We start from the raw sequence: 24,618 nt of genomic DNA, 5'->3' as shown, positions 1-24,618 counted from the left end.
TCATTTCTTGGTTCATTAAATCCCCCGGAGGAGCGCCCGTTCATCTGTTTGTGCTGAGTCTCAGTTTCACTGTAAACAATAAACAGAGGCTGCACTCTGGCTTACTGCAGCGGGATGAAGCCGAAAAAGAAACAGATTTTGTTGTGATTGACTTTAATTAACGGCTCTTAAGTTTGCTGAAATAACAACATCATGATGCAGATTAGGAACAAGTCAACATGAAGCTTTGTCAGGTCTGTCATCAAGAGGAGAAGACTTTAAAATGAGACGTTTGTTGAACGGAGGTCGGCTCGATCATCTCTGATGCATTCGAGGAAGTCAGGAAATCTTAACACTACATGACAAGCAGATTTGTCTCAAGTTGAATTTTTGATCTAACACAGATTGTTAGCTGTTAGCATGCAATAGATAAAGGTTAATAATTGTCAGATGATGCTGATGGGAGCCGGGATGTCATTATGGTGGATTACTTTCCGCCTGCTTTTGCTCTCTACATGGACTGTTTTTCCTGCATACGCCGCAGCCTGCTGATACGTGATTGGTCAATATTACTCGGACTACAAATATGCTACAAACAAAAACCAGAACACTTGTCATCCCTAAAATCCACGTCCCTGCCTACAGATAAATAGAGATGAATGTTTTTGTAACTCCAGATGTAAATAAGCATTCCTGCTAACTCTGTTCTGCTAACTAATGGTTTCATCCTATATTCTTACATCGATGCTCATGCAGGTGCTCTGTCGCTATCAAATAAATAAATAAAAACATAATTTCTTGGGCAGACAGAACCCTTAAAAATATCCATACCTTACTCCAGGGTGAACACTGGGCACCAGTTCCATCTCCGACAACAAGCCAGTCCAGTGGGACTGCTGAGGGAAGTCCACTATCACATCCTTTCCATTGGCACTGAAAGCTGAAACAAACCATTTAGCTCCATTAGTGTAGATAACATTAGATCCAGCCAACAGCATCTTTAATGGGCTTGTCTGTTTAGATTATAAATAGAATAGAAACTGAAGACTCAGTTTAAAAGCTACGGTGAACGTCTTACCTTTCACCACCCCGACACTCCTGTGAGTGACGGAGCCCCATTTGTACTTTGGCGTAGTGACTGTGGGTTTCACCCTCACTTTGTCACCTATCTTGATGTGGGAAGGAGAACTTTGTGGTGGGAATCCTGGGAAAAATACAAACAAGGAATGACCCGAAACATGTTAAAAACCAAGAACAATAAAAACACACAATTACAACTATTACTAAGGTGCCTGCCACGGGACTCTCTGCTCCGGGCAAGGTCACTAACTATATCTCTCTGGGATAAAGAAGCAGCAGTCGAGCAACTGAATCATTAGACACTAGATCACATACTAATATGTAACATAATCATATGCACACTTCATTAGAGTAACCTTACATTACTGACTATATACAGTTACTTACCAAGTAGCTCGATGTGAATGTAGCGAACCCAGTACGTTCCTCCTTTCTGCTGCCAGTCACACTGCACATTCAAGTCATGAAGTCCATCTCTGTCCAGCTTGATCACTTTCCCAACATCTCCATCATACACTTCCTCGTACGTTCTGCAGCACTTCACCATCATCCCCACCTGCAGAGAAGTCAAAAGAGCAATTAGACTTATTTTAAATTTTGTTAACGGTACTTTTAGAACATCTTTTAAAAGTTGCTGCTCTTACCTGAATGTTCTCTCTCACGTACACCGCATAATCATCGTTGCTTTGGAAATCTGATCTCTTCTTAAACGTCTGGCTTTCAGTCACCACTGCACCAGGAGGCTAATGTCACAGACAGGAAATTACATATAAAGCTATTACTAATCAAGTCAGGAGGAGAATTTTACAGGCAGAATGAGTGAGCGGCAGAAATAAAAGAGAATGTACCACAGGGAATGTCGGCTCGGCCTCCTCCAGCTCCTCCAGCACCTCCTCATCCGAGTATTCATCGGACACAGTGTCGGCATCTGACAGCTCGGTGACGTGAATGTCTGGATGGTCAAGCAGCCAGCCCACCAGAGCCTCAACACCTGAAGTATACAGACAGTTACTCTCCAAAATCTCCGAACAATAAATCACACTGTGAAACAAATATAGCAGGCACACTGCTGCAGAGACGCCTACAGAGTTTAAACTAGAGGCTGAAAGTTTCAGGTTTGTGTCATGTGAAATCATACCTGGGACACCAGAGGCACTGCTTGTGGTTCCAGACAGCGACTTCAAGGCAAACTCAATATTCTTCCGTGGGAACCCCATCTCCATGAGCTGGAGGACTATGGGTAAGGGAGGGACAGGGGAAGTCTTCTGTTTCTTCTGTTTGGGGGGTCGGACATGTTGTATGGTGACAGGCGTGGTGGCCTCACTGGAGCTGCTCTCCTCAAACAGCGGAGAGGACGGGTGGGCCGATTCCACAGCCAGATACTGACACACTGCCAGAGCTGCGGCCTGTAAATACACAGTGATAAACAGACAACACTGAGGTCAAACTGAATATAGCAGCAGGAATGTTTGCAGCATCAGAATGACAAATGTAAAAATAGGGTCCAGTTTTAAAAATACCCCTATGAGTGTATTTGAATGTCTAAATTATTACAAGGTATTAAAACTTTTGGAATTGCTCCCGTAGATCGTTTTAGCCAGCAGTCGCCAGACAGGCTGTAATGAACGCAACGCAATCTGTCGGATCAAATAACGTCTAAGATTGGTATTCTAAGAGTCTGACAACATTTTGGAAAGGACCCCTTCGGAGATTTTTGCCTTTATTGGATAGGACAGCTGAAGAGAGACAGGAAATGTGGGGAAGAGAGAGTGGGGGATTAAATGCACCAAATGACCGCCAGACTGGGAGTCAAACCTGCGATCAGTGCGTCGAAGACTGCAGCCTCTGTACACTGGGTGTCTGCTCTACCAACGGAGCTAAACCAGCGCCCCGGATGCAGAAACATCCGTCTCAACATCCGCCACCAGACTCCATTGACAAAAACAGTCTTTTTTACGTTGCTGGTCTACAGCTGCCCCCATCAATTAGTTTGCTTGTGTTATTGTCATGTGTTGGATCCAACAACAAACAACAAAATAACCAGCAAGACGAGCAACTCATAGAGCCTGCAAAACATTAAACTCTTTACCACTACTCTGCAGGGATCCTTTCTTTAATGCCATCAGACACACACAATAACTATCTGATCCTGTCAGTGGAAAAAGAAGCACTTCAGGGGATGTTCTTTGATCAGGCGAACTTGTGAAATTCTAATTCAACACGAGATTAATAAAGGAAAATTAATCAACTCACCTCCATCTCCTGCCGGTCAAAAATGGCTTTGATGGGCGAGGGCTGGGTGGCAGCAGACAGCAGCTGCTGCAGGAGGATCAATGGAGGGAGGGGACCCTCAGGGGACAAATCACCAACATCAGGAGACGACACCACTTGATCCTCTGCAAACAAACATAATCACGAAAAAGTCAGAACAGTAGCTGCAGCATGGTGCCTCAAAGTTCAGTGAATAATAAAAGAGTTGGTTGTCTAAACTCAGTTTCCATCCACCCACATGTAATCTCAGGGAACCATTAAAAGTATGCAAGGTCAGCAAAGAGGTTATAAAACACACTTCTAAGTTTGTGCTCCCACACAGAAGCTGCTGAACCGTATCAGTGAATTAATTGTGCAGACACAGCTCCTAATGACCAAACGTCCACCCCGTCCGCCCACCGGGACCCACGATGTTTCTCCAAAGCAGAATGTTCAAAGGGTCACTGCCCTTCATTAAACCATATAATAATTTGTTTCTCATAAAGCATGTCGTGACTAACTCCCCTGTTCCGCTTTGAAGACCAAAATAAACCCCTAACTGACATCTTACCACTGGGGTTTGGTCCTATGTCCACAACTGCCGGCTGAGAGAGGATCTGCCTGAGCTTGTCCTGATGAGAGAGCAGAGCCCGTCCTGCCTTTAAAATATACAGCCTCAGCTGCTGGCACCGCAGCAGATGGATGTCCACCTGATCAGCTGGAAACACAATAGGCTTGATTAAATCCACTGCATAAGACCTTTCAGCTCTTCACAATAAATCAAAGCGTCCTCCAAAGCTCAAAGCCTCTTCATTATTTGTAAGATGATGTTTATAAGTCATTTGTGAGAACATAAGGTCTGTGTCTTTGTACCTGTAAGCCCTCGACTCAGAGACTTCTTCATGCGTTGTTTCTCCAGTTTGCTTCCAGCCAGGCTGACCAGCTGAGCCCAAACAGCGAGCATGGGCTCAGTGAAAGGCAGGTTGTGCACACTGAAGGTTACCGCAGCCAGCTGAGGAAAATATGGACAAATAATCAGCATTTTATTGTGTAAAAATAGAGCTAATGTGCTTCTTTTATAAACACACATGAACATCTGAACACTTATACCGGTTTAAGGTGGCTGAGCAGGCAAACCCTGCAGGTCCTCATCTCGTGAAACTGGACGGTGATGCGTCCTTTCGGTGTGATGCGAGTGACGGTTCCCTCTCCGTATTCTTCATGGATAACTTGGCCTCCCAGCCTGAGCCGCGCGTCAATTCCTCCAATGACTGCCATCACTGCCATCAGACTGCCCACTCTGGGACCCTCAGCATCAAGAAAATAATCCTCCAGGAAAGACTGAAATAGAGAGCAGACTTTAACCATCACTATTTTGATAGAACTTTATCAATGAAGCCAGAGTGAAGGCGCAATAGTCAATAATAACACCCTAAATATTTCTTACCGCTTCAGACTGGCAGCCTGCCATAACGTCTCCAATGGAGCTCAGCTGAGAGTTGATGTAATCATTGATCATGCTGTTCCACTGGCCGAGAGAGTGCAGAGTGCGCAGGACAGCTACTATCTCCTCAGCCAGGGTGCTGCTGTGAGTGGCTGTAAGAGATGCTTGAGGGCGGGACTTCCTCCTTCGCAGGGACCCCTCTGTGTGCAGGAAGAGGCAATTTAAGAATACATAAAACAAACAAACAAGCATCCCATTCCCATTAAGAGTTTATACATGATCCATCATCAAACCTCTAAGCAGTGGCAGGTCTGAGGAGCAGGTGCTCAGCAGGCTTCCCAAGAAGTTGAACAGCTTCTCCACCAGGAACCTCATGTCCTGAGAGCGCTCCGTTTTGTCCCATGAGGGTAACACTGCCTGCAGGAGACGCAGAGCCAGGATCTGCAAACACACAAGGTGTTACTTTGACGGTTTCCATTCAGAGGTGTTGCAGAATCGATTCCTGGTTTGCCTTTTTTTTCACAATGGATTATTTTTCAGTCTCTCTATTTGCACAATCAATTTGCCTCCTTTCAGACTGCTGGCAAGTCAGATTCGTTTCTTCAATCAGATCTTTAAGAAAAGCTGTTGGGCTCTTCTTTCCAAGTGATTAGATAAGATTTGTGTGATCAGGAATCAACAACCTATGCGGTGGTAACAACACAGGTGTTGTGAGTTGCACAAAACACAATTTGAAATCGTATTTGAGCGACAAGAGCAGCCAGCCTGAGACGTCTGTAGAAATCTGATTGGAATTGCATTTGAAACCACCTCTAACTGTGGCTCGGGTTTAATCAAATAAGTATTTCATGTGAGAGTTCAGGAGCCGTTTTTGTTGCTGTTTTGAAAGCGAGCAACAGGGTTTTGAATTTAATGCGAGCTGTGACTGGGAGCCAGTGGATCATCTGCAGAGGTTTGAATGTGCATGCAGGGAGGCCTGACAGTAGGGAGTTGCAGTAGTCAATGCGTGATATTACGAGAGCCTGTACCAGCAGTGTTGCATGCTCTGACAGGTAAGGTTTGATCCTCCTGATGTTGTACAGGGCAAATCAACACGAGCGAGCAATCGATGCCTCATGAATCTTAAAGGTTAGCTGGTCGTCAATTATGAGGCCATGTTCCGGGCAGAGTTAGTGGGTATGAGTTCAGTTTGTGTCGGCTGAAGAATCTGGTATCTTTCCTCTTTATGTTTCTTAACATGATTTTAACAGCTGATAGGTTGTGCTTTTTAGAAACTGTTAAGCTTTCAAATAACTTCAATAAGCTTCCTTTGAGCTTCTTCATCATTACATGTTTTCAAAAGAATGTGCTAAAAAAAACAGTCCAACATAATTATCCCACCTGTCTCTGCAGAGTGATGGCATTAAAGGACTGGTGTCCCTCAACAATTCGGATGAGCAGGCTGATCCATGCAGAGGTGCTGAGCGTGCTGCACATCTGGGGCATGAGAGCGATGCTGCGGATGAAGCCCAGCGTACACCAGCTCCTGTGCTGCTCCCGAGACACCAGCCTGTGAGAGTGACAGCCTGAGAACACAGACGGTCAGTTTAGAATTAGATAATGAGACAAATATTTGTTTTGTAAAAAAACAAAAATGCTCTTCATGAATATGATCGATCACATACCTGACTTGTCATTCGCTCCACTTTCCACAAGCATCCTCAGAAGCCCACAGAGGGTCCGTGTAGCATCTGTCTGCAGCACCTCTGCATAGATCCCAGCTGACAGAGACAGCGTCTTCAGCAGGTTCACTGTGCTGGTTAGCATCATAGCTGTCGGGTGGCTGCTTTTTTCAATCAGCTCACCTTCTATGAAGAAGAGAGGAAATTGTAAATGTCCATATTTTCTGGCAGCTCTGGTGAGTCACAGTGAGTCAGTATTGTGAACTGACCTGTATCATCCTCTGTGTCTGAGTCCTCAGTGGGGGGCTGAGCAGCTGGTGGGGGCTCTGCCAGTTTAAGGTCATATTTGCCCTCTTTGCCCATCCTGTACGAGTTGGTGCTGCTGGTATCCCACTGGACCCTGATCCAGCCGTCCTCCCCCAGCTCCCCAATGACCCGACCGAGACCTGGTGCAGGCCCGTCCTGGACAGAGCATGCAAAGGGTCAAACACTGAACACCAGCATGTCCTCTCCTGCTGTAGATTGTAATTATAATGCAGTAATTAAACTCCCAAAGTGACTGTAAAATGGATGCAAGTACCTGATCTCCCCATTTCCAGTCGACTCCCCTCATGACCCTGGTGCCTATCTTCATCATGGCAGCCAGCTCAGGGCCAGATGCAGGTAGAGGGGCAGGTGCAGCCTCCTTCCTGGACTCCTCCAGTACTGTGGCTGAGCCTCCATGTGCACATAAACTCAGGTCCTCCTCACTGCTGTCCGTGCTGGGCCCTGGAAACACAACAGCAGAGAAAACATTCAACAACATGTACAGATGTTCTCCTGCTTGTACATTTGACTGGACAGTACTCACCTATGAGCCTGAGTATACTCTGTGTCAGGGCCAATATGCCAGAATTTAGCAGGAGACTGAGGCTGTTGGACCCGTGTTTCAGAGACAGCATGTGTATCATGGCCAGAAGGAAGCGGGCTTGTGGAATGGTGCCGAGACTTGGTCCCGCTGGGTTTTCATTAGTGATGGTCTGCAGGGGAACAGGCTGCACACCTGTTTACAAGAACAAGTGGTCAATAATAAGGACTAAAAATTATATGCTAATAAAATGGTAAATGGACTGTACTTAAATAGCGCTTTTCTAGTCACAATAGATGTCACAATCACCCATTCACAGACTCATCCACACACTGATGGCAGAGGCCTAAGTGCCAATCTCCAATCAGATCTGTGCCCATTCATACCCAAACGTTATGCCTTCGGGAGCAGTGTCTTGCCCAAGGATACTTCGACATGTGACTGTAGCAGACAGGGATCGAACCACCAACCTTCTGATTGAGAGACGACCGACTCTACCACTGAGCCACAGCTGCCCCTCTGAGATTAATAAACCAGTCATATAACCACAACACTCACCAAGCTCTTTGAAGCGTGCGCTGGCCTCGAGCAGGATGTTGCGAACATTATGGATGGCCCATGAATACAACTTGCCAAATGTCACTTCCAAAAGCATGCGGTTAAAGGGAGGGATCAGATCCACATCCTTCAGGCAGTCAGACAGGGGCTCTCTGAAAAGGAGAGTTGAACCATTTAGATGGCTAAATACACACAAAATCACATCAATATTTTCATGTTTAAAAAAACAACGACTACAAAGTCAACGCACCCCACGAGATCAGGGGAACTTCTTTTTATGGTAGATACAAAACTGTTGACTAACCCGATGTTGGTCCCTTCTGGTATGACCCTCTGCCAGCCACAGAGCATTGCGTACTGCACTGACGGCAGCAGGAAGCTTTTGGAGGCCAGCTTCAGCATGGTGTCGATGCCCTCCAGTCTCACCTCAGCCCTCTCCAGCTATGATAAAACAAAAGTTCACATCCATAATGCTTCATAACTTCTACACACAAGAAATTTAAAACATGATGCAGACTACTTTTGTTGTTTACAGTCACCTGTTTGAGAAGACACTTCCTCATCTTCTCCACATCCAGCGGCTCCTCCTTCAGTGCAAACTCTACTATGGTGGCCATAAGGCTGGACTGAGAAAAGGCACCCTGAACGCTGTGTTTCAGCCACCTGTACTTCTGGACATTGGCCACAGTGTTTAGAAGCGGCTGCCACTTGTCCTGCTGTAGAGAAAGGAAACAATGAAGGATTGTTGTTAGCTGAATCCCAGTCCAGGGGCTGCATCCCTCGAAGGACATATTTGATGGCAGATTGCGTCTCGAAGGCTTTCCCATTTCGAAGGCTCCTTGAGATGGTGCCGACAAATGCGCCAGATCTATCAGGTGCATCCTTCGCGGCTCAAAGTATCCCAAGATTAATTCTGCGCTAATTCAAACGAGATGGCGGACTCTTAAACGTCCGAGGAATACACTTTAAATGTAAAAGTTTTTCGTTCGATTCAAATACCTAGAGAACCAAATGTTAAAAAAAGGGGGCGTTGACACAAATTATCTTTAAAATAACAGGTTATGTTATGTGACGTTAGTTATAATAGCTACCTGTTGCTAGGCGACAGGAGCAGTGTTTGGTGACGCAAGGTTAAGGGCGGAAACAGCTGGCGATGCAAACAGGAGATCCTCTGTAGACCAGACCGTCTCGTTACAGTTCAGCCTTAGCGTCTACCCAGGCTACGAATGACTCATCTTTTATAGACCACATCCTGCGAAGGATGCAGCCCCCGAATTGAGACACAGCTAAAGTGTCAAACTAAACTACTGTTTTGTCTTCATCCTCACTAGACTTGTATCAGTACCATGAGCAGCGTACTACAATAGGTCTGTCTGTTACATTTTTCTTCTAATGACATATTTCAATAATTGAGCCCCTTTAAACTACCTTGGATGTCTTGCTTGTGGGTGATTTCCTGTCAGCAGGTGTGGGGCTGATGTGCACATTGATTTCCTCTTCATTGGTCCCTTCATTCTCCAGCTTTGGCTCTTCTATGTCAGCAGACTCTGACTTCTTAGGCACTAAAAAAAACAGAATACAACCAAATTAAGAAATGCGCTACAAGTCAAGAAAACAAAAATCTGGTTTTGAACTATTCACCTCTTTTTTTCCTGCGGTCCCTGATGAGTTTCTGGGTGATCCTCCTCCAGCGGGGCTGAGAGCTCAGCTGCTTCAGTTTGGACACTATGGACAGGTCGTTGCTTACAGCTGGACGCAGCTCATTAAACAGGAAGCGCAGACGCTCAATGACAGGGGCACACACCTCTTTGTATGAGCGACCTTGTTCCTGATGGGTCTAAAAAAAAAAAAAAGGAAAAGCCTTATTAAAAGCCTCATTTCACTTTGTTGTATTTTGTTATCAAGATGTTGTGCAGGTAATCTTTATGGTACAAACAGTGATAATACCTTGATTAAAGAACATTTAGCCTGGTAGACCATGCGGCACACGTCAATCACAGATTTAGGGAGGGACCTCTGTTTCCCTTGGTCCACACCCAAGGCACATTGACTGACAAGTGAAAGAGCGATGTGACCTGTGACGGGAAGAGATTTTAAACTAAGTTGCTGTTGTCTCAGTGCAAGTCATTTCAGAAGTGGGTTTGGAGATTGTGGAAGTGCAGGAAGGAACGATTTCAATGCATCTTTACATAACTGACAACAACAAAAAAGCAATTTCAATGACAAATTAAGCCATAAATAGCTGCTCAAACGGGCTGTCTGAGACCAGTTGCTAGGTTACCAAGGTCTTGATGTTTGAGCAGGCAGCACAGCAGCAGGCGGCCAACTTCCTCCACAGGGTGCTCCGGGGGGAAGGTGATGGGTGTAATAAGATGGTACTGTTTACAGCAACGCTCTATTTGGCATAGGAAGTCCTATAATGTAATGACAAAAACAACAGCATGATTGCATGACTCCTTCAGTGGAGCTACACAGTCTGCTCGGAAGCCATTGCTACCATGCGTGTACCTTCACAGTGTGATCCTGAGTGTTGTTGTCAGCGATGGCCTGCAGGAAAGGCTGTGCGTGGTCGCTGAGGGTTATTCTGCGGGAGTAGAGTTTGGCCTTATCTGGAGTGGTCGTACCCAGGGAGCTGCAGTGGTCTTCATCCTTCTCTTCGTTGTAGTTGTAGTGGATCTGACTGGTCTGCAGGCCTCCAGAGAATATCGAGGACTGGAGCCATTCTGTGCAAAGAGGTTAGAAATCCCAACCAATTAAAAGGAATAGTTTTGGGAAGACTAAAGTCATAAGACTTGACTTTTAAGCTAAGTTGCTTTAAAAAAGCTGAACCCACTGGCACATTCGATCTCCATGGGGGACAGGGGAGTGCTCTTGGCAAGGTAAGAGGCATGGAGACCGAGCAGCAGCCCCAGGTTCCTCTCTGTGTCAATAAGCGGGGAGGAGAGACTGCTGAGGTCTGGGGTGGTGACAGTCTCCTGATTCGGCTGCGGATGACAAAACATCACAATATCAAAGATTTGAACCAAATACAGAGAATTTATTGTATTTACAAAAACATTAGGATAGATGTTACCTCCATGTACTGGCCCACACAGAAGGCCTGCATTGACTCCCTGGTGTCCTCAAACTGAAGAGCAGCTTCCAAAGCAACCACTGGGTCCTCTCCTGCAAACTGGGCTGTAAGAGGAGATTCTTTGTTACACCACAAGGACAAAGACAAAGGTGCAACTTTCTGAAATACTGAAGAGCTCAGAAAAAGGTTCATAATATGGCACATCTCATTCAAGCTTACCTAGGATACTGTTTCCTGCTAGCGACTGGGACTGAGCCTGGAAGTCCTTGATGTCATAAACCTTTCCGTCAATGACCGTCCAGAAACCTCCGTCTTTGTTGTGGTTCTCCAGGTCCGCCTTGCGAATGAGGGAAATCTCTTCATTGTTCTTGGAACTTTGTCCTGTGAAGAAGGATCCTGCCACAGCAGAACAAGAGCTAGTTAAATTCTAACAACGACAATCTTATCTTAATCTCAATCTTGATTTTTTTTACCCATGACGGTTTTTTTTACTGATTGAGGGACTGAGTGATCCGTGTAACTTGAGTCAGACCTTCAGCTCAGGGCAGAGAGCGAGCTCCGGGCGCCGGACTGTGGGAGCGAGTACTGAGTTGAAACAAGTGCTTAAGTGTTTGGCAGTTTGCAGTGGCTAGTAGCCGGTAGGAGCGGTGAGACAGTGAACAAGTTAATGGAGATGAGGACTCGTGACTCCCGAGTCAGTAAACAGAGTTGTTCGTTTTGAACGTCCTCAAACATCATTAATCATTTCACATCAGTGACACTTAGGGCTGTCCTGACTAATGATTTTCCAAGTGGACTTTTCTTAGTCCCAAATTTCATTTAATGGTGGGGGGTTACAAAATGCTTTAGTTACGAGAAAGAATGTTTAAAGTAATAATCTGGAAGATTTTCATGTAGATAAATGTCTGTTAAGTCTCTATCTATCGCTGAATTAGGTAAACTGATTGAGCCTATAGCCCACTGATGAAAGCCTTTGCATTTGCAGGATATAATATTATCACAGACTGGGTGTCTGTGGCGACATTCACCGAAAAAAATCACAAGCGAGGCTCAATTACTGACGCATTTTCCATCAGCCAGCAGTGGTTGGTCTGCCAGAGAGGGTAGGCGGAGCTAAGCGGCTGCTTTTCCGCTCTCTGCAAGTGTTGCGAGTAAACAGTAATCTACTATGGCTGAACAAACAAAGAAAAGATGGATGACTACAGATACAACTTCAACAAGAAGTGAAAATCCAAAGAAGAAGAAACAAACTCGACGCTCAGATGAAGGAAAGAGAGCGTCAGCGAGGAAAATCAAGAGTTATAACAGTGAAGTGAGCCAGCCGTAGACATCTGGTTATATTGGGAAGTGTCCTCCCGCAATTACCGTATATCACCACTAGGGGGCACCCAAGAGAACAAAACTGAAATCTTCAAGATTGTCAGTTTAAGTTACATTTTAACATTGTGCTAATGAGCCTTTGAGACAAGGATATGGATAGGATAGGTTGTTGCATATTCTGTTAATGTAATTCACCTCAGTATAACATCATCCCTCCCTTGCTTCTGTCCAAAATACAGTAGTTGAGAGACCTCTGGTTTCTTTAGGCTTGTTCAATTAAGGTTTGGCTTACTCATAGCTTTAAACTAACTATTAACTCTACAGAAAGTACTAACAAACACAGTCAAAGTGCAGACACCAAATGGGGTTTAAAGCATTTTTTTCTGCAGCTAACAAAGCAATGAAAACTCAGTCGACTCTTCTCATCAACTTCTGTGTGGTTGACTACTTGGGGGCAGGCCTCAGACATTATAAGACACAATTGGTGTTATACCCATAATGCCTGGCCAGGCCAGATCCTCATTATCGTCCCTCTCATTCCCGGGGGCGAGGTGGTTAAAGCGGTCAAGATGCTCCAGGAGTCCAGCCAGTAGAGGAATAGAACCGGTCTCCTGCATCACACCGGCATCAATGGTGAGGAGGAGAACGATGGACACCACCAACTCAGGCAGCAGCACACCTATCAAAGAACAAACAGCAATGCATCCATAACTGTCTCACAAGTTTCTTAGCTGGTGTGCTTTCAATCCATGCTGCAGAGAAACACTCAGCACTTATAGGGAGAAGATTACCAGTTAGATCTCCTTCAATAACACGAGAGACTTCAGCAAAGTGGCGGCGACCAGTAGAAGCAATACTTGTGGCCACGGGGAGGATGTCTCCGATGTGAGTGCACAGCAGGGCGATGTACTTTTTCAACAAGGAACCAACACCAAGAAGCTCAGGATCTGCAGAAAGCAACAGAGAAATCAATTACTACCCATCCATAGCTGTGTTTCAGACTTTTAGTTCTGACGTTTGGGCTGAAATCCATAGCTTACTGTATCCATTGCCATTCTCTGTGCCGTTGACACCCAGGTAGAGCTTGCTGACCAGAAGCCTCTGGAACCGCAGCAGCAGGTCCAGAGAAGCAGAGCGTTCCTTGCTGACATGCTCCGCCTCTAAATAGTTGGAAATACGGCGAGCAACGTCTTTTAGCCTTGCGATGGTCTGGGAGGCGATGTTCCTGCAGAAACGCATATGTGTAAATCTTCTAGCAGGAAGCAAGGGGTAAGTCTGTACACTGATTCGGGCAAAGAGCAGATACCTCAACAGCTGCTGTACAAGCTGCACCAGAGGCAGGCTTTGCTTCCCCGCTGACTCGTAGATGCCTGTGTTGATGAGGTCTTTGTCCAGCATGGTGCGACAGCGGTGCATTGTGGACGCATTGGCCTCCTGCTCATCAATCTCCTTCTCTTTCTGAGCCTCCTTTTTGGCTTCAATGTCCTGTTATTAAAAAAACATGAGTGAGAGAGACCAATGATCAACACCCTCTCATGTCTAAAGACATTAAAGTCCCAGACTATAAAGACTGTTTATCTTACAGGGGTCACTTTTTACAAGACTACAACTAGATTCCTGTTTTCCATCCTGCTCCTGGTCGAAATTTACAACAAGAAAAACGAATAAGAGGCATCAGCAGAGGCAGCTTTTTGCCACAGCTGCGCTTGTGTGTTTGGAGGTTTGCGTTATCTAAAGTGATTAAGGGTCTAACGTTCAGTGGCAGCTTTTGGCAGCTAGTTTTATTCAACACTTTTATTCAAAACGTTTTCTCTCTATTAGCCTAATACAGGTCAGGTATCAGAAATTAGTATCAGGGTGACAGGTTGTACCAAGAATTTGAAAAGGCACCATTTTACTCTCATAACACTTTTACTTGTGTAATACCTGGTTCCTTACCTCGGGTAATCTAGCCTACACTCTGGCCCTGATTCTTCCCACCTTTGCAGCCACAGGGCGTCTCTCTGCACACGCTCCTCAACCAATTCAACCAGGTACAGGAATGCATTGCTTGTATTTTGCTTTTACAGATTAGACGCACAGTGGGAGGAAATGTGGATTTTAAGTGCCACCCACATCGGCCCGTCGTCTCGTTAACGAAAACTAAACATACATGTTGTCAGAGTTTGTTATCAACGATCAACTTTTAGCTCGTCGACATCTCGTCATGGAGGAAAGGTTGTTGATGATCATTTATAGTCATAATTTGTTAATGAAATAAACACTGGTAACGTTAGATGGGTTAGCATTACGAGCCAGTAGTTAATAGTGAGGGATTTCCTTCCTCCCTGCGTCAAACTTTCACCAGTTCACAGGAGCTTACTTCTGCGTTTATGTGTCTATCTATCATGTCACATTCTGTTAGAGGTAACAGCAACTCTTACAGTATCAGCAGAGTCCACTCCGTGTTATCTATACTATCAACCTGGTTTGCTGCTTCCTGTTTGGTACTGGAGAGAGCGTGCCTATTGGTTGCCTTATGTTCTGAGGCAGAAATTCAAATCTATATCTACATGCTGTTAAACACAAATACGATACAATTTGAGAGAAAAAACGAGAAGAGAAAGAGACACTGACCTGTATCTCAGCAGTGATTGCTGCATTCAGTGCAGATTCCAAACCTCCATCAGCCATCAAGCTGCTGACCAGCAGGTCGATCATGAAGCGACGCCCAGGGCTCACACTCATCTCATTTCCAGATGCTGAAAAAATAATACAAAAACCTCAGCGTCCTCAGTCTAAATTATTCATTCATTTCATGTTGTTAGGGCTGTATGTTTCCCTGCACTGTTTGTCCCTTTTCCCCTTCTGTTGTGTCTTCCCAGGTGATTGCTCAACGAGGTTCACCTGGTCTTACGTGCTTAAAAACCCCAGACATGACATCTGCAGAACGGAGGCTTCTGGAGTGGAGATTTTGTGTTGTAATGATTTGGTTGTTTAATTGTCCTTTAATAAATCCCTTTGTTTTGACTTTTATAAGGTGTTTAATGTGATTTTTTTTTGGTCAATTGTGGATCGTTAGCCCCACAGGGTCGCCTTAGGGTGGGGCGTAACACAGCATTAAGGAAATATTCAGTGTCCCTTATTGTGTTTAATGTAAGCAGATGGTTCTGTGTGTACTCACCAGCATTAGGCAGAAGTGAAGATAACGCCCGCGCCCTCTCCTCAGCAGTGGGAAGCAGCACTGACCAGCCACTTTGGAGAACTGCTTGGGCAGCTGCTTGCACAGTGTTGAGCACCCCAGCATTGCTAGCTAGAACTACCACTGTTTGTTTGAGGTTGTTAAGCAGCACGCTCCCGAGTCCCAGTCCCAGCTCCTCTGGATCCACCTGGTTACTGATGGCTGCATGGAGCTGAGGAGAAAGGTTCGAGGGGTTAATATAAGCTGAAGTCCAATTAATCTACTGCTGTTAGAAATGTCTGTGCAGAGTCTTGTGTGGTAAACTAGGCAAGCAGGTGGCACAATTAAACAACACATCTGTAAAGAAATGTCAGTGCTGACAGACTGTTGTCTACCTGGAGCCTGAGCAGATTGAGTGTGGCGACCACCATGCACTCCTTCTCCTGCGGGGGAGGCCAGTCTGAGCTGCCATCCATCCCCTCGCTGACCTGTCGCAGGAGCAGGTCCAGCTGCTCAAAGGTCATGCCACAAACATCCACCACGAAGGGAACACGCTGCCCAACAGACCACTCCGAGCACGAGGACCAGGCGAAACTCTGAAAACAAACAGAGCGTTAGATGTTCTGGGTCTACAATTAAAAGCACAAAAACATCATCAGTGACAATTATTTTTTACCTGTCCTGAGCCACAGGAGATCCCAACAATGTGTTTGGAGTTGAGACCTGGGAGAGCCTTGGGCTGCTTCTTGTTATAGAAGAGCGTGTCAAAGTGCTGAAGCTTATCATTGCTGCCCCAACTGTGCACCTCTCCGTCATCGGTGAGGGCCAGGCAGTGTGTCGATCCCACAGCAATATCCACTACTTTCTTTCCTGAATGCAAACATAACAAAATGAGATCTGTTTTTTTTTTTTATAAAAGCCTTTGAAGTCATTTACATGACAGTCAACTCACCCTGTAGACTGTCCAGCAACTTAGGGTAGCGAACATGCTCATCTGTGCCATGACCGAGGCGTTGATTGTCTCCCTTTCCCCAGGTGTACACCTGGCCATCTTTGGTGAGGGACACAGAAAACTGGCTTCCACAGCAAACCTTCACTATGTCAAGGTCCTGCAGTTTTTCCACAAGTTTGGGTGTCTTGCAGCCGTCACTGCCTCCTCGACCCAGTTTACCGTAGTCTCCGTCCCCCCAGGACCACACCTGACCTGTGAAAGCATATAAAAAGTTGGTAAATATAAATACATATTAATAAATATAAATTCATCTCTGATTTTTGCAGATGATGTGGTTCTGTTGGCTTCAGCAAACTGGGCAGCAGGCATTGGGGAGGTTTGAAGTGTGAAGCAGTTGGGATGAGAGTCAGCACCTCGAAGTCTGAGGCCATGGTTCTCTGCCGGAAAATGGGGGATTGACCCTTCTGGGAGGGGAGTGAGTCTCTGCGTCAAGTAAAGGAATTTAAATATCTCTATGTCTGGAGGGACTATATATCCCACCTGGCCTGGGAAGGCCTCGGAGACCCCCAGGAGGGGCAGGCAAACTTTGCTAGGGAGAGGGACAACTGGGTCACCTTGCTTAGCCTGCTGCCACCGCGACCCAGCCCCAGATAGGTGGAGGAAAATGGATGGATGGATGGATAGGTAGGTTTAAAAGTTACCACAAAAAGATCCTGATTCTCACCATTCTCTGTCACAGCAAGTGTTTGAGCATCACCGCTTCCACACGCCACATCCATCACTTTCAGACCTTTCAGTGCCGTCACAAGCATGGGTGTGGTCTGATCCTCACTGGAGCCTAGAAATGCAGTAAAAAGAAAACTCTTTTTCATCATTAAACAAAGACAACTGTGTCATTATTTTAGCTGAGGCTGCGTCAAGAGGTTTAACGCAGATGGAGCGTACCGTGGCCCAGTCGACCGTAGTTCCCTCTGCCCCACGTGTAGAGCTCTCCATCAGCAGTAATCGCAGCGCTGTATGTGCTCCCACAAGCAATGTGCACCACATGCTTTCCTGCCTGTTTCCCATTGAAGGCTGCAATCATCGCCGGCTCCTCTAGATAACTGAAATTAATTAAAAATGGAGATGCAGCACAATGAAAATCCTCTCACATATAAAAGAAGCTTTGCAATCATTGAACAAGAAATAATGTCTCTGCATTGTTATGCTTTTTAGGAATAGGTTTTAGTGTTGTCTTTACTGTTGTTCAAAATGCAGTCAGTAGCAGCTGTAGGAGCTGTCCTTGGTGTAATAGCATAAAACATCAATACACTGTCCTAGATTTGGGATATAATGTAGTGTTTAATTTTAGCATCCATTTCATTAATTTTTAATGAAGCTTGATTTTTGGGGGAATTTGAGTTTAATGCCTCAAATCTTCGGCTGAAGTGTCTTAATCGTGTTTTAATCCAGAAGCAATAGAATTTCTCCAGAGCTTCATATTCTATAACACGATGACAACGCGGAAAAGTGGGGTGTCCTTTATGGATGTCAGACATCAGCTACGGTTTTCTAAAGTCGCTTACGTTGTGTCTCCATGTCCGAGGCGTCCTCCATCGCCGCAGCCCCATGAAAACACCTCCCCGTTGCATGTCAGGGCCAAGTAGTGTTGCCCATCAGGGTGAGCTGCTAGCTTCACGATCTTTCTGCAGCTCAGACCATGGATGAGCATCGGAGCCTGCAACACAATAATTCACTGTCTCAGTACGAAAGTGTCACCTTGAGTTTGTGTATGTAACAGGACACATAAGTAAAACAAAAAAAAACACCTGTTCAACAGAACTGACCAGGGTTGTGCTCTTGTAGTTTTGGGTGTAAACAGCACCACTGCTCGACAGGATGAGGAAGCCCTTCTCTGAACAGACAATTTGTGTGACTCCGAGGCTTGACAGGGCTTTACACTGAATGGGCCCGTTAACGTTGGCATGAAGCTTCCAGCCCAACAGACCCCAGGCAATCACCTCCTGCAAGGTTCCCTGAAACAAAAGGAGACAGGGAGACAGTCAGTGGCTGTAATTTCACTTTTGACCTTCACGTCTTACAGCCTCCCTAACAAGAGAGAGAAATAAACCTGAGGCTCAAAGTGGGGACCACAACAAATGAAAAAAATACAGTGTATGGGGCGCAGGTTTAGCTCAGCAGTTAAAACGTGCGCCCCATGTATGGCCCTCACAGCCCTCTACTCAGCGGCCCTGGGTTCATCTCCAACCGTCAGCCCTTTGCTGCCCGTCATTCCCACTTTATCTTCCCTTGTTTCTGACTTTATCCACCGTCTTACTCAGTATAGGACAAGGATGATAAAACAGGCGCTTTACAAAGCCAAAACAATGGAAGGAGGGAGTGCAGTGCCCTAAAAAATAAGATAACAAAGATTCAGGCATTGCCAGTGGATAAAAAGCGGCGTCACCTTGTGTGATGTGGGGGAGTTGCAGTGCGGAGGACTGAAGGGAGAAGCCAGGCGGTCCAGGTGAGCCATGATCACCACAGCGGTTTGCCGAAGGTCAATAGCCAGGTCGTTATCCTGAGGCAAGGTCAGGTAGCGCAGGAAACTTTCATTTGGACTCAGAGGGGCAGTGAGGATCTGGAAAACGCATAAATCAACCAGAACGTGCTTATTAGTTTGATTCTAAACCTGGAAAAAATAAAAAGGGCTATTTTAAGACAGCCACATATGAGGCAACAGTTTTGTTTGAGGTGTCAAAGTGTAATAAAAATAGATAACAAAGGAATACAAGAAAAGTAAAAAATGTTCTGACTACACTGCCGCTGGAATACAAAGATGCAGGTACAAATGTTCACCTCAGCTTCCTCTTCAGGAATGGGCTCCTCCTTGCTGCTGTGTATGTTGTGAAAGCGCTGCAGGAGGGGCAGCAGAGGGGCGCTGGTTCCCTGTGTGGAGCGCTCGTTGTCCATCTCTCTGGTTCCACTTTCCCACAGACGCAGCAGCAGCAGGACAGCAGACAGCAGCTGACTGGAATAACACAATGACAAAAACCCAAAGTGAGCAGTGAGGCAGCAATGCGGTCATCTGGAGAAAGACATCAGCATAGGCAAATCTTCAGGTTCTGAGGGTATCTGGTTACCTGAGGGTGCCCCTCTGTACAGCCAGCTCCAGCAGGATGGCCAGGGCCAGGTGCTGGTCCTGAAGAGGAATGTTGCCTTTGGTGCTGGCACTTCCATGGACGTCACTGCTCCCAAAGAAGGCCAAATCAAAGATGGTTATCAAAGACATATAATAAAATACACAAAATGATAATCTGATAAGTAAACAACCAACCTGAGGAACTTGGTAGCTCTCTCAACAACTTCGAGCCACACTGATGATACGGTTCCTTCATCAAACAGTGTGGCCTCTGGGAGGGCACGCAGGGCATCCAGAGACTCCTGGAGAAGCTCACTGCAAAGATCTGCATCGTCACCTGTAAAACATAAACCGCTTCTTTATTATATACAGCAAAAAGGCTAGATAACACCAAACACATCGAGGCTTTCTTAATCTGTTAGCTCAAAACATCACTTCTCATCTACTTTTACTTTTACTTGTTACTCTAATTGCTTTTAATTTACTTGTTTATAGATCTTAGATTTTAATATATTCTGTATTTTAATGTCTTGTTTTGGCTTGATGTCATATTTCTTTAATGCTCTTGTTCTTAATGTGGTTTTAAACTCCGTAAAGCACTTGCATTGCATTATGTATGAATGGTGCTTTATAAATAAACTTGCCTTGCAGAGGGAACCCAAAAATATATAATAGGTACAATTTGTAGAGCCCAGCTCGAGGACATAAGGAAACAATTATAATATATTCCCATTTTCCATTTCCCAAATAAAAAGGCAATTTAGGCACATAAGACTCACAGCTACAAAGTGCACATTTCTAATACATTAGTTCAAATCAATCCATGGTTGATGGTTGACAATTGAAAAGCTCTGAAATGCAAATAATTTCCTGCATCAAAGCTTAGCCTTGATGTTTATTATGTTCCATTTTTTTACTAAATAAGGTTCCCGAGTGTTCATTTTCCATCCTCTGCACATCTCATATGGCTCTCATTACTCTTTGCGTTGCTGTGCATGAAAGCTTTGCGAGTAAAAACACCTGTGTGACAGCTGACAAGAAACAAAGGATCGGATCAGGCTCAAGATAGGTCAATGTAGCAGATACCCATCAGTTTAAAAACGCCTTGGTCAGTCCAAATACAGATCTGTGAAATATGATCAGAACATCCTTATCTGATGACCTTTATGTATATGGCTTCAATCATGCAGGCATTTACAGACAAGAAACTTCAAGGGAATGGAACCCCAGGAAAATGGTCCTTATCTTTTTGCCCTTAAATTACCTGCAATGTCAAAAAGCTATCTAGGATTTATACACGTGTTTACTCAGCAGGTGAAAGAACACACTGATGCTCTGTTTTTACAGTGTATTCCAGGAATACAGCTAGACTGAGAATGAGAGGCTCAACTGTCTGTGTGTGAGCGTGTGCGTGTCTGTTTGTGTGAACTTCTCATGTTACAGGAAGGCTACAGAGAGTAGGCCGGCTCTTTGTTCCCACCCAGTCCCAGAGGACAGGCAGCTCTCAGCCTCACATCAGAACACGTAACAAAAAACAGCATCCCTGCTTGTCAGGCTAACGATGAAGAGGCTTTAAACAAACACAGCCACGGCCAAAGATTGTAATTATTAGATATAATCAGACTGTTTGAGATGACGACACATACAGTATGATACAGGTATATATATTGCTTGAGTATTGCTTGTAAAAATAAATAGTCTCATAGTCTGTACTTTTGTTTTGCTGGACTGCATTATATAAAAAATATGTTTATATAAATGAAGGTGAATAAAGTCCGACAGGTTAAGGCCCTTAATAATTACATATTTAAATGTGAGGCAGAGTTAATTGTTGCCTATAATGGGGACTTTTCTACTTCAGTGGTGCTGCTAATGGATTAGGATTCAATTAGATAGATACATTCTTGTCCCAAGGCAGCAGGAATGTCACATGAGTCATGAACACCTGCAGTCCTTCACCCAGCTGACACCACAAGCTAAAGGCTAAAAACATAGCATTGGGAAATATGCACGGTTGTTTACCATGAGCAGCGTGTAACATGGTGCAACGCATCCGTTAACAGCTGTTGAGCAAAGCTCCAGTACCATGACAGAAGCTATCAACACAACTATTTGAACACACAACATCTTCACTGTCAGTTTGGCTGGTGGCTCTTACCTGACCTCCAGGCGCGACGCAGGAAAGCAAAGGCGAAAGAGAGAGCTGCCCTGGAGCCGACTCTTGCCAAACCTTCCACACCCTGACTGGCCGGACGAGAGCTGCAACCAAGAAAAACACGAGGATTAACACAAGATGTATGTGTGAGAGTGTTTAAGAGGCCTCCATAAGGAAAAAGGGAAACATAGTGTGAGCTTAAACACCAAGCTGTAGGTTGGTGACTAATCTGTAAGGAAGAAACTGTACTTTGTACATTGTTGTACACAACATGGCTTTTTTTCTCTTCAGACTTACAATACTGTGCTCGCTCACAGCACTGGTGTCGTGGTGGAGTTTAATGGAAATTTTAAAAAATCAAGATGTGCAGTTTCACCTACTGCAACATTACGAAATAAGCTATTTTCTTATCATTACCTCGGATAAATAGCCATAAACTACTGTTTACAAAAGCAGCTTGCCTTGCATTGCCGTTTTATTGGCATCAGTGACCGGGCCAGCTATGAACAGCAGCAGAGCACCCGCTCGTTTGCTACTCCAGCATGTATATAAATGTATATAATGTTCCAACCTTCCTTGCCGTGTTTTTCTTGCTTCTGGATACATTGGAACAATTGTCTTTATGTGTTTTAAATCACAGTTGTAAACAAAAACAGACTTGAAGAGAAAATATCAGGCATATCAGACATATCCCAACATACATTGCATGTGGGGCTGTATACATACTTGACATGGCACCAGAAATCACAGTCGTACTTACAGGCAATTTATAATCTCTGGTTCATAAACCCTGGAGCTCCTAGCTGTGAGGAGGCAGCAGTAACCAATAAATCAACATACCAGCTCCAAAGAACCTCAACATTATTTTTACCTCTTGTTGTCGGCAGCAGGCAGCGGTGGGGTGGGGGGCATCTTCCAGCCGACCAAGAACGTCTCCTCCATCATGCTGTGACTGAGAGAGATGAGGTAGCGCTCCAGGATGACCAGGCGCTGGCGGAGGCGCTGAGCCGACAGGGTGCTTTTGGCCATCTGAGCCGAGAGCTTCTGCTGGTCGTCAACGAGGACGAGCAGACAATCCTTCAACTCAGTCTCATCTGCACACACAAAGAAAGGGCAATGAAAATCTAATCATTGTAACACGCATAATTACTTATCAATAAAAATATATCAGTAAACTTTAATTTGAAAGCAAAAAGCGCTAAATGTTTTACATTATTAGACTGGTAACAATTTGTCTATTTTGCGTAAAAACTGGAGCAAAGGTTGAACGTAAGTTCAACACTGACACGAATTATTTCCCTGCAACAGTTAAAGCTTATTTTACATTTAGTATTTCTTTAACTATGCAAAACCAATTTCTGACAGCAAAACTTCCTGAAAATATATTAAAAATGTATGTGCATTATGTGCAGTATATGGTCCTTGTTCATCACAAAGGCTTTCCGAGTTGAAAGGAAAAGAAAAACCATGTCCAAAAAGTTTTTTTCCACCTCTGATAAAAATCACTGTTTCATTTGTGTAGCAATGTGACACATTAAATCAGGGGTACCCAATCCCGCTCCTGGAGAGCTACCTTCCTGCATGTTCTAGGTTTCTCCGTACTCTAACACATCTGATTCAAATGTTTCGCTCATTATCAATCCCTGAGAAGCTTCAGTTGATTGATAACGAGCAGATTATTCAAATCAGGTGTGTTAGAGTACAGAGACATGCAGGTAGGTAGCTCTCCAGGATTGGGCACCCCTGCGTTAAATGATAGCATTAAGCTGCTGATACCGGGCAAAAAAATGCAGAAAAGAGATTTTGCCATTCTGTTAAAAGTCTTCCTGGACCTGACCTGGGAACCAGAGGTGGGACAGTCCAAGTCAAGCACCAACCACTTATTATCAGACCTTAGTGCTCAGGTTGGCTGATTATCAGGAAACCCGCTCTCTCTGACATCTCTCCATACATTGATGTATGAGTTTTGGTCAAAGATGTGCATAGATTTCAGGCTCAGTGTGTGTAAAGGAACAACAGAATGTTTAATTTCCCCTAGAGGCATTAATGAAGTCTTCCACTTCTTCTAAACATACTGCCTCATTTTAATAATTTAGGCTGTAATCTGCTCTCATAATTTTATCATTCAACTCTCACGTTTACATGATGCACTGTGGATGTATAATGTATTATGATTATAGGGAGCTCTGCAGTTTTCTGTTAATGTTATTATTACATTGTAGCTCACCAGCACACAAACATGGTTTGTCAAGAAAGGGTCCTGTGACACTTGAGCTTTTTGCTTGCAGGCCTTATCACAACCAGTCCTTTGTTCAGAGATAGTTCAAGAGAAAAATGCTTTATTATGCTTGCATGCAGTAGCGCTGCAGGGAAGATGAGATGGGCTAAAATAGCAGGTCTAAAATCCACTTAAGCTTTTTAAGCCAAACTGGCCTGAGGTTGTATGAGCCTCACTACAGTCAGCTGTGCTCGGCTGTCAGGACAGATATGTATCCCACTCTGACAAAGTCTCTAACTACTTATTATATAATACTCATGGCTACAAAGTGGCTTGTGCTCGAGAACAACCTGATTCACAGATGTTTCTATTAAAGATCTAACATGGAAACGAGAGGAAAACACATCCACTAAGAATCAGAGCATATCTGTCACGTGTCCCTGATTTCACAACAATACGTTGTGTCTGTTCTGTCTGTTGAGATAAACATGCTCCAGATATCTGACCACTCAATGGAAAAGCAGGAAGTTTGCTGTTTGAACTTTAAGCATCAATGACAGAGCACTCTTCCATGTAGTGATCCAGTTACACTCACTGTACAATGAGACCAGTGTGATTTCCAGCCTCGCTCCATGACAAAAAAGAGAAGAGCAGTCAAGTAGCTAGTGGCAAAGCCTGCATTTGCGAGGCATGTAAACCCTCCTCCCCCCGATGATCCACCCCCACCCATGTTATCTCCCAACACCATGACTCCGTCCCACCCAGTCCAGCCTGTAAACACAGCTTGGGGTGAGAGTTGT

The 24,618-nt window shown here is 44.8% G+C and overlaps 1 protein-coding gene across 3 annotated transcripts in view; it reads right to left on the bottom strand.

Annotated features, from left to right (window-relative positions):
• herc2 (HECT and RLD domain containing E3 ubiquitin protein ligase 2) overlaps positions 1-24,618 on the bottom strand; it is a 61,832-nt gene that overhangs the window by 32,080 nt on the left and 5,134 nt on the right. For 2 of the 3 annotated variants that reach the window (XM_069679325.1, XM_069679328.1), the window contains exons 5-51: positions 22,472-22,694; positions 21,604-21,704; positions 19,641-19,782; positions 19,447-19,551; positions 19,163-19,334; positions 18,771-18,944; positions 18,151-18,339; positions 17,890-18,041; positions 17,270-17,427; positions 17,049-17,162; positions 16,325-16,576; positions 16,049-16,242; positions 15,768-15,968; positions 15,376-15,604; positions 14,829-14,953; positions 13,519-13,697; positions 13,253-13,437; positions 13,004-13,159; positions 12,706-12,891; positions 11,112-11,288; positions 10,893-10,996; positions 10,653-10,803; positions 10,328-10,542; positions 10,101-10,233; positions 9,767-9,894; positions 9,461-9,656; positions 9,248-9,381; positions 8,359-8,535; positions 8,124-8,260; positions 7,820-7,971; positions 7,265-7,456; positions 6,995-7,182; positions 6,684-6,876; positions 6,418-6,600; positions 6,134-6,318; positions 5,047-5,194; positions 4,757-4,953; positions 4,420-4,650; positions 4,183-4,321; positions 3,881-4,027; positions 3,313-3,455; positions 2,198-2,465; positions 1,908-2,050; positions 1,704-1,802; positions 1,447-1,615; positions 1,058-1,183; positions 811-919 (exon numbers count right to left, since the gene is read on the bottom strand). In XM_069679325.1, the coding sequence (XP_069535426.1) occupies positions 811-919; positions 1,058-1,183; positions 1,447-1,615; positions 1,704-1,802; positions 1,908-2,050; positions 2,198-2,465; positions 3,313-3,455; positions 3,881-4,027; positions 4,183-4,321; positions 4,420-4,650; positions 4,757-4,953; positions 5,047-5,194; positions 6,134-6,318; positions 6,418-6,600; positions 6,684-6,876; positions 6,995-7,182; positions 7,265-7,456; positions 7,820-7,971; positions 8,124-8,260; positions 8,359-8,535; positions 9,248-9,381; positions 9,461-9,656; positions 9,767-9,894; positions 10,101-10,233; positions 10,328-10,542; positions 10,653-10,803; positions 10,893-10,996; positions 11,112-11,288; positions 12,706-12,891; positions 13,004-13,159; positions 13,253-13,437; positions 13,519-13,697; positions 14,829-14,953; positions 15,376-15,604; positions 15,768-15,968; positions 16,049-16,242; positions 16,325-16,576; positions 17,049-17,162; positions 17,270-17,427; positions 17,890-18,041; positions 18,151-18,339; positions 18,771-18,944; positions 19,163-19,334; positions 19,447-19,551; positions 19,641-19,782; positions 21,604-21,704; positions 22,472-22,694 (7,801 nt within the window). The remainder of the gene's footprint in view (positions 1-810; positions 920-1,057; positions 1,184-1,446; positions 1,616-1,703; positions 1,803-1,907; positions 2,051-2,197; positions 2,466-3,312; positions 3,456-3,880; positions 4,028-4,182; positions 4,322-4,419; positions 4,651-4,756; positions 4,954-5,046; positions 5,195-6,133; positions 6,319-6,417; positions 6,601-6,683; positions 6,877-6,994; positions 7,183-7,264; positions 7,457-7,819; positions 7,972-8,123; positions 8,261-8,358; positions 8,536-9,247; positions 9,382-9,460; positions 9,657-9,766; positions 9,895-10,100; positions 10,234-10,327; positions 10,543-10,652; positions 10,804-10,892; positions 10,997-11,111; positions 11,289-12,705; positions 12,892-13,003; positions 13,160-13,252; positions 13,438-13,518; positions 13,698-14,828; positions 14,954-15,375; positions 15,605-15,767; positions 15,969-16,048; positions 16,243-16,324; positions 16,577-17,048; positions 17,163-17,269; positions 17,428-17,889; positions 18,042-18,150; positions 18,340-18,770; positions 18,945-19,162; positions 19,335-19,446; positions 19,552-19,640; positions 19,783-21,603; positions 21,705-22,471; positions 22,695-24,618) is intronic. The other variant, XM_069679327.1, reaches the window with a different exon arrangement.

This window comes from Semicossyphus pulcher, unplaced genomic scaffold (assembly GCF_022749685.1).
Source record: "Semicossyphus pulcher isolate SPU_LCO1_2020_fin unplaced genomic scaffold, fSemPul1.0.p SCAF_4, whole genome shotgun sequence".
Classification (NCBI taxonomy): domain Eukaryota; kingdom Metazoa; phylum Chordata; class Actinopteri; order Labriformes; family Labridae; genus Semicossyphus; species Semicossyphus pulcher.
Note: the sequence above shows the minus strand (reverse complement) of the source record. Positions and strands in the feature narration are given on the sequence as shown.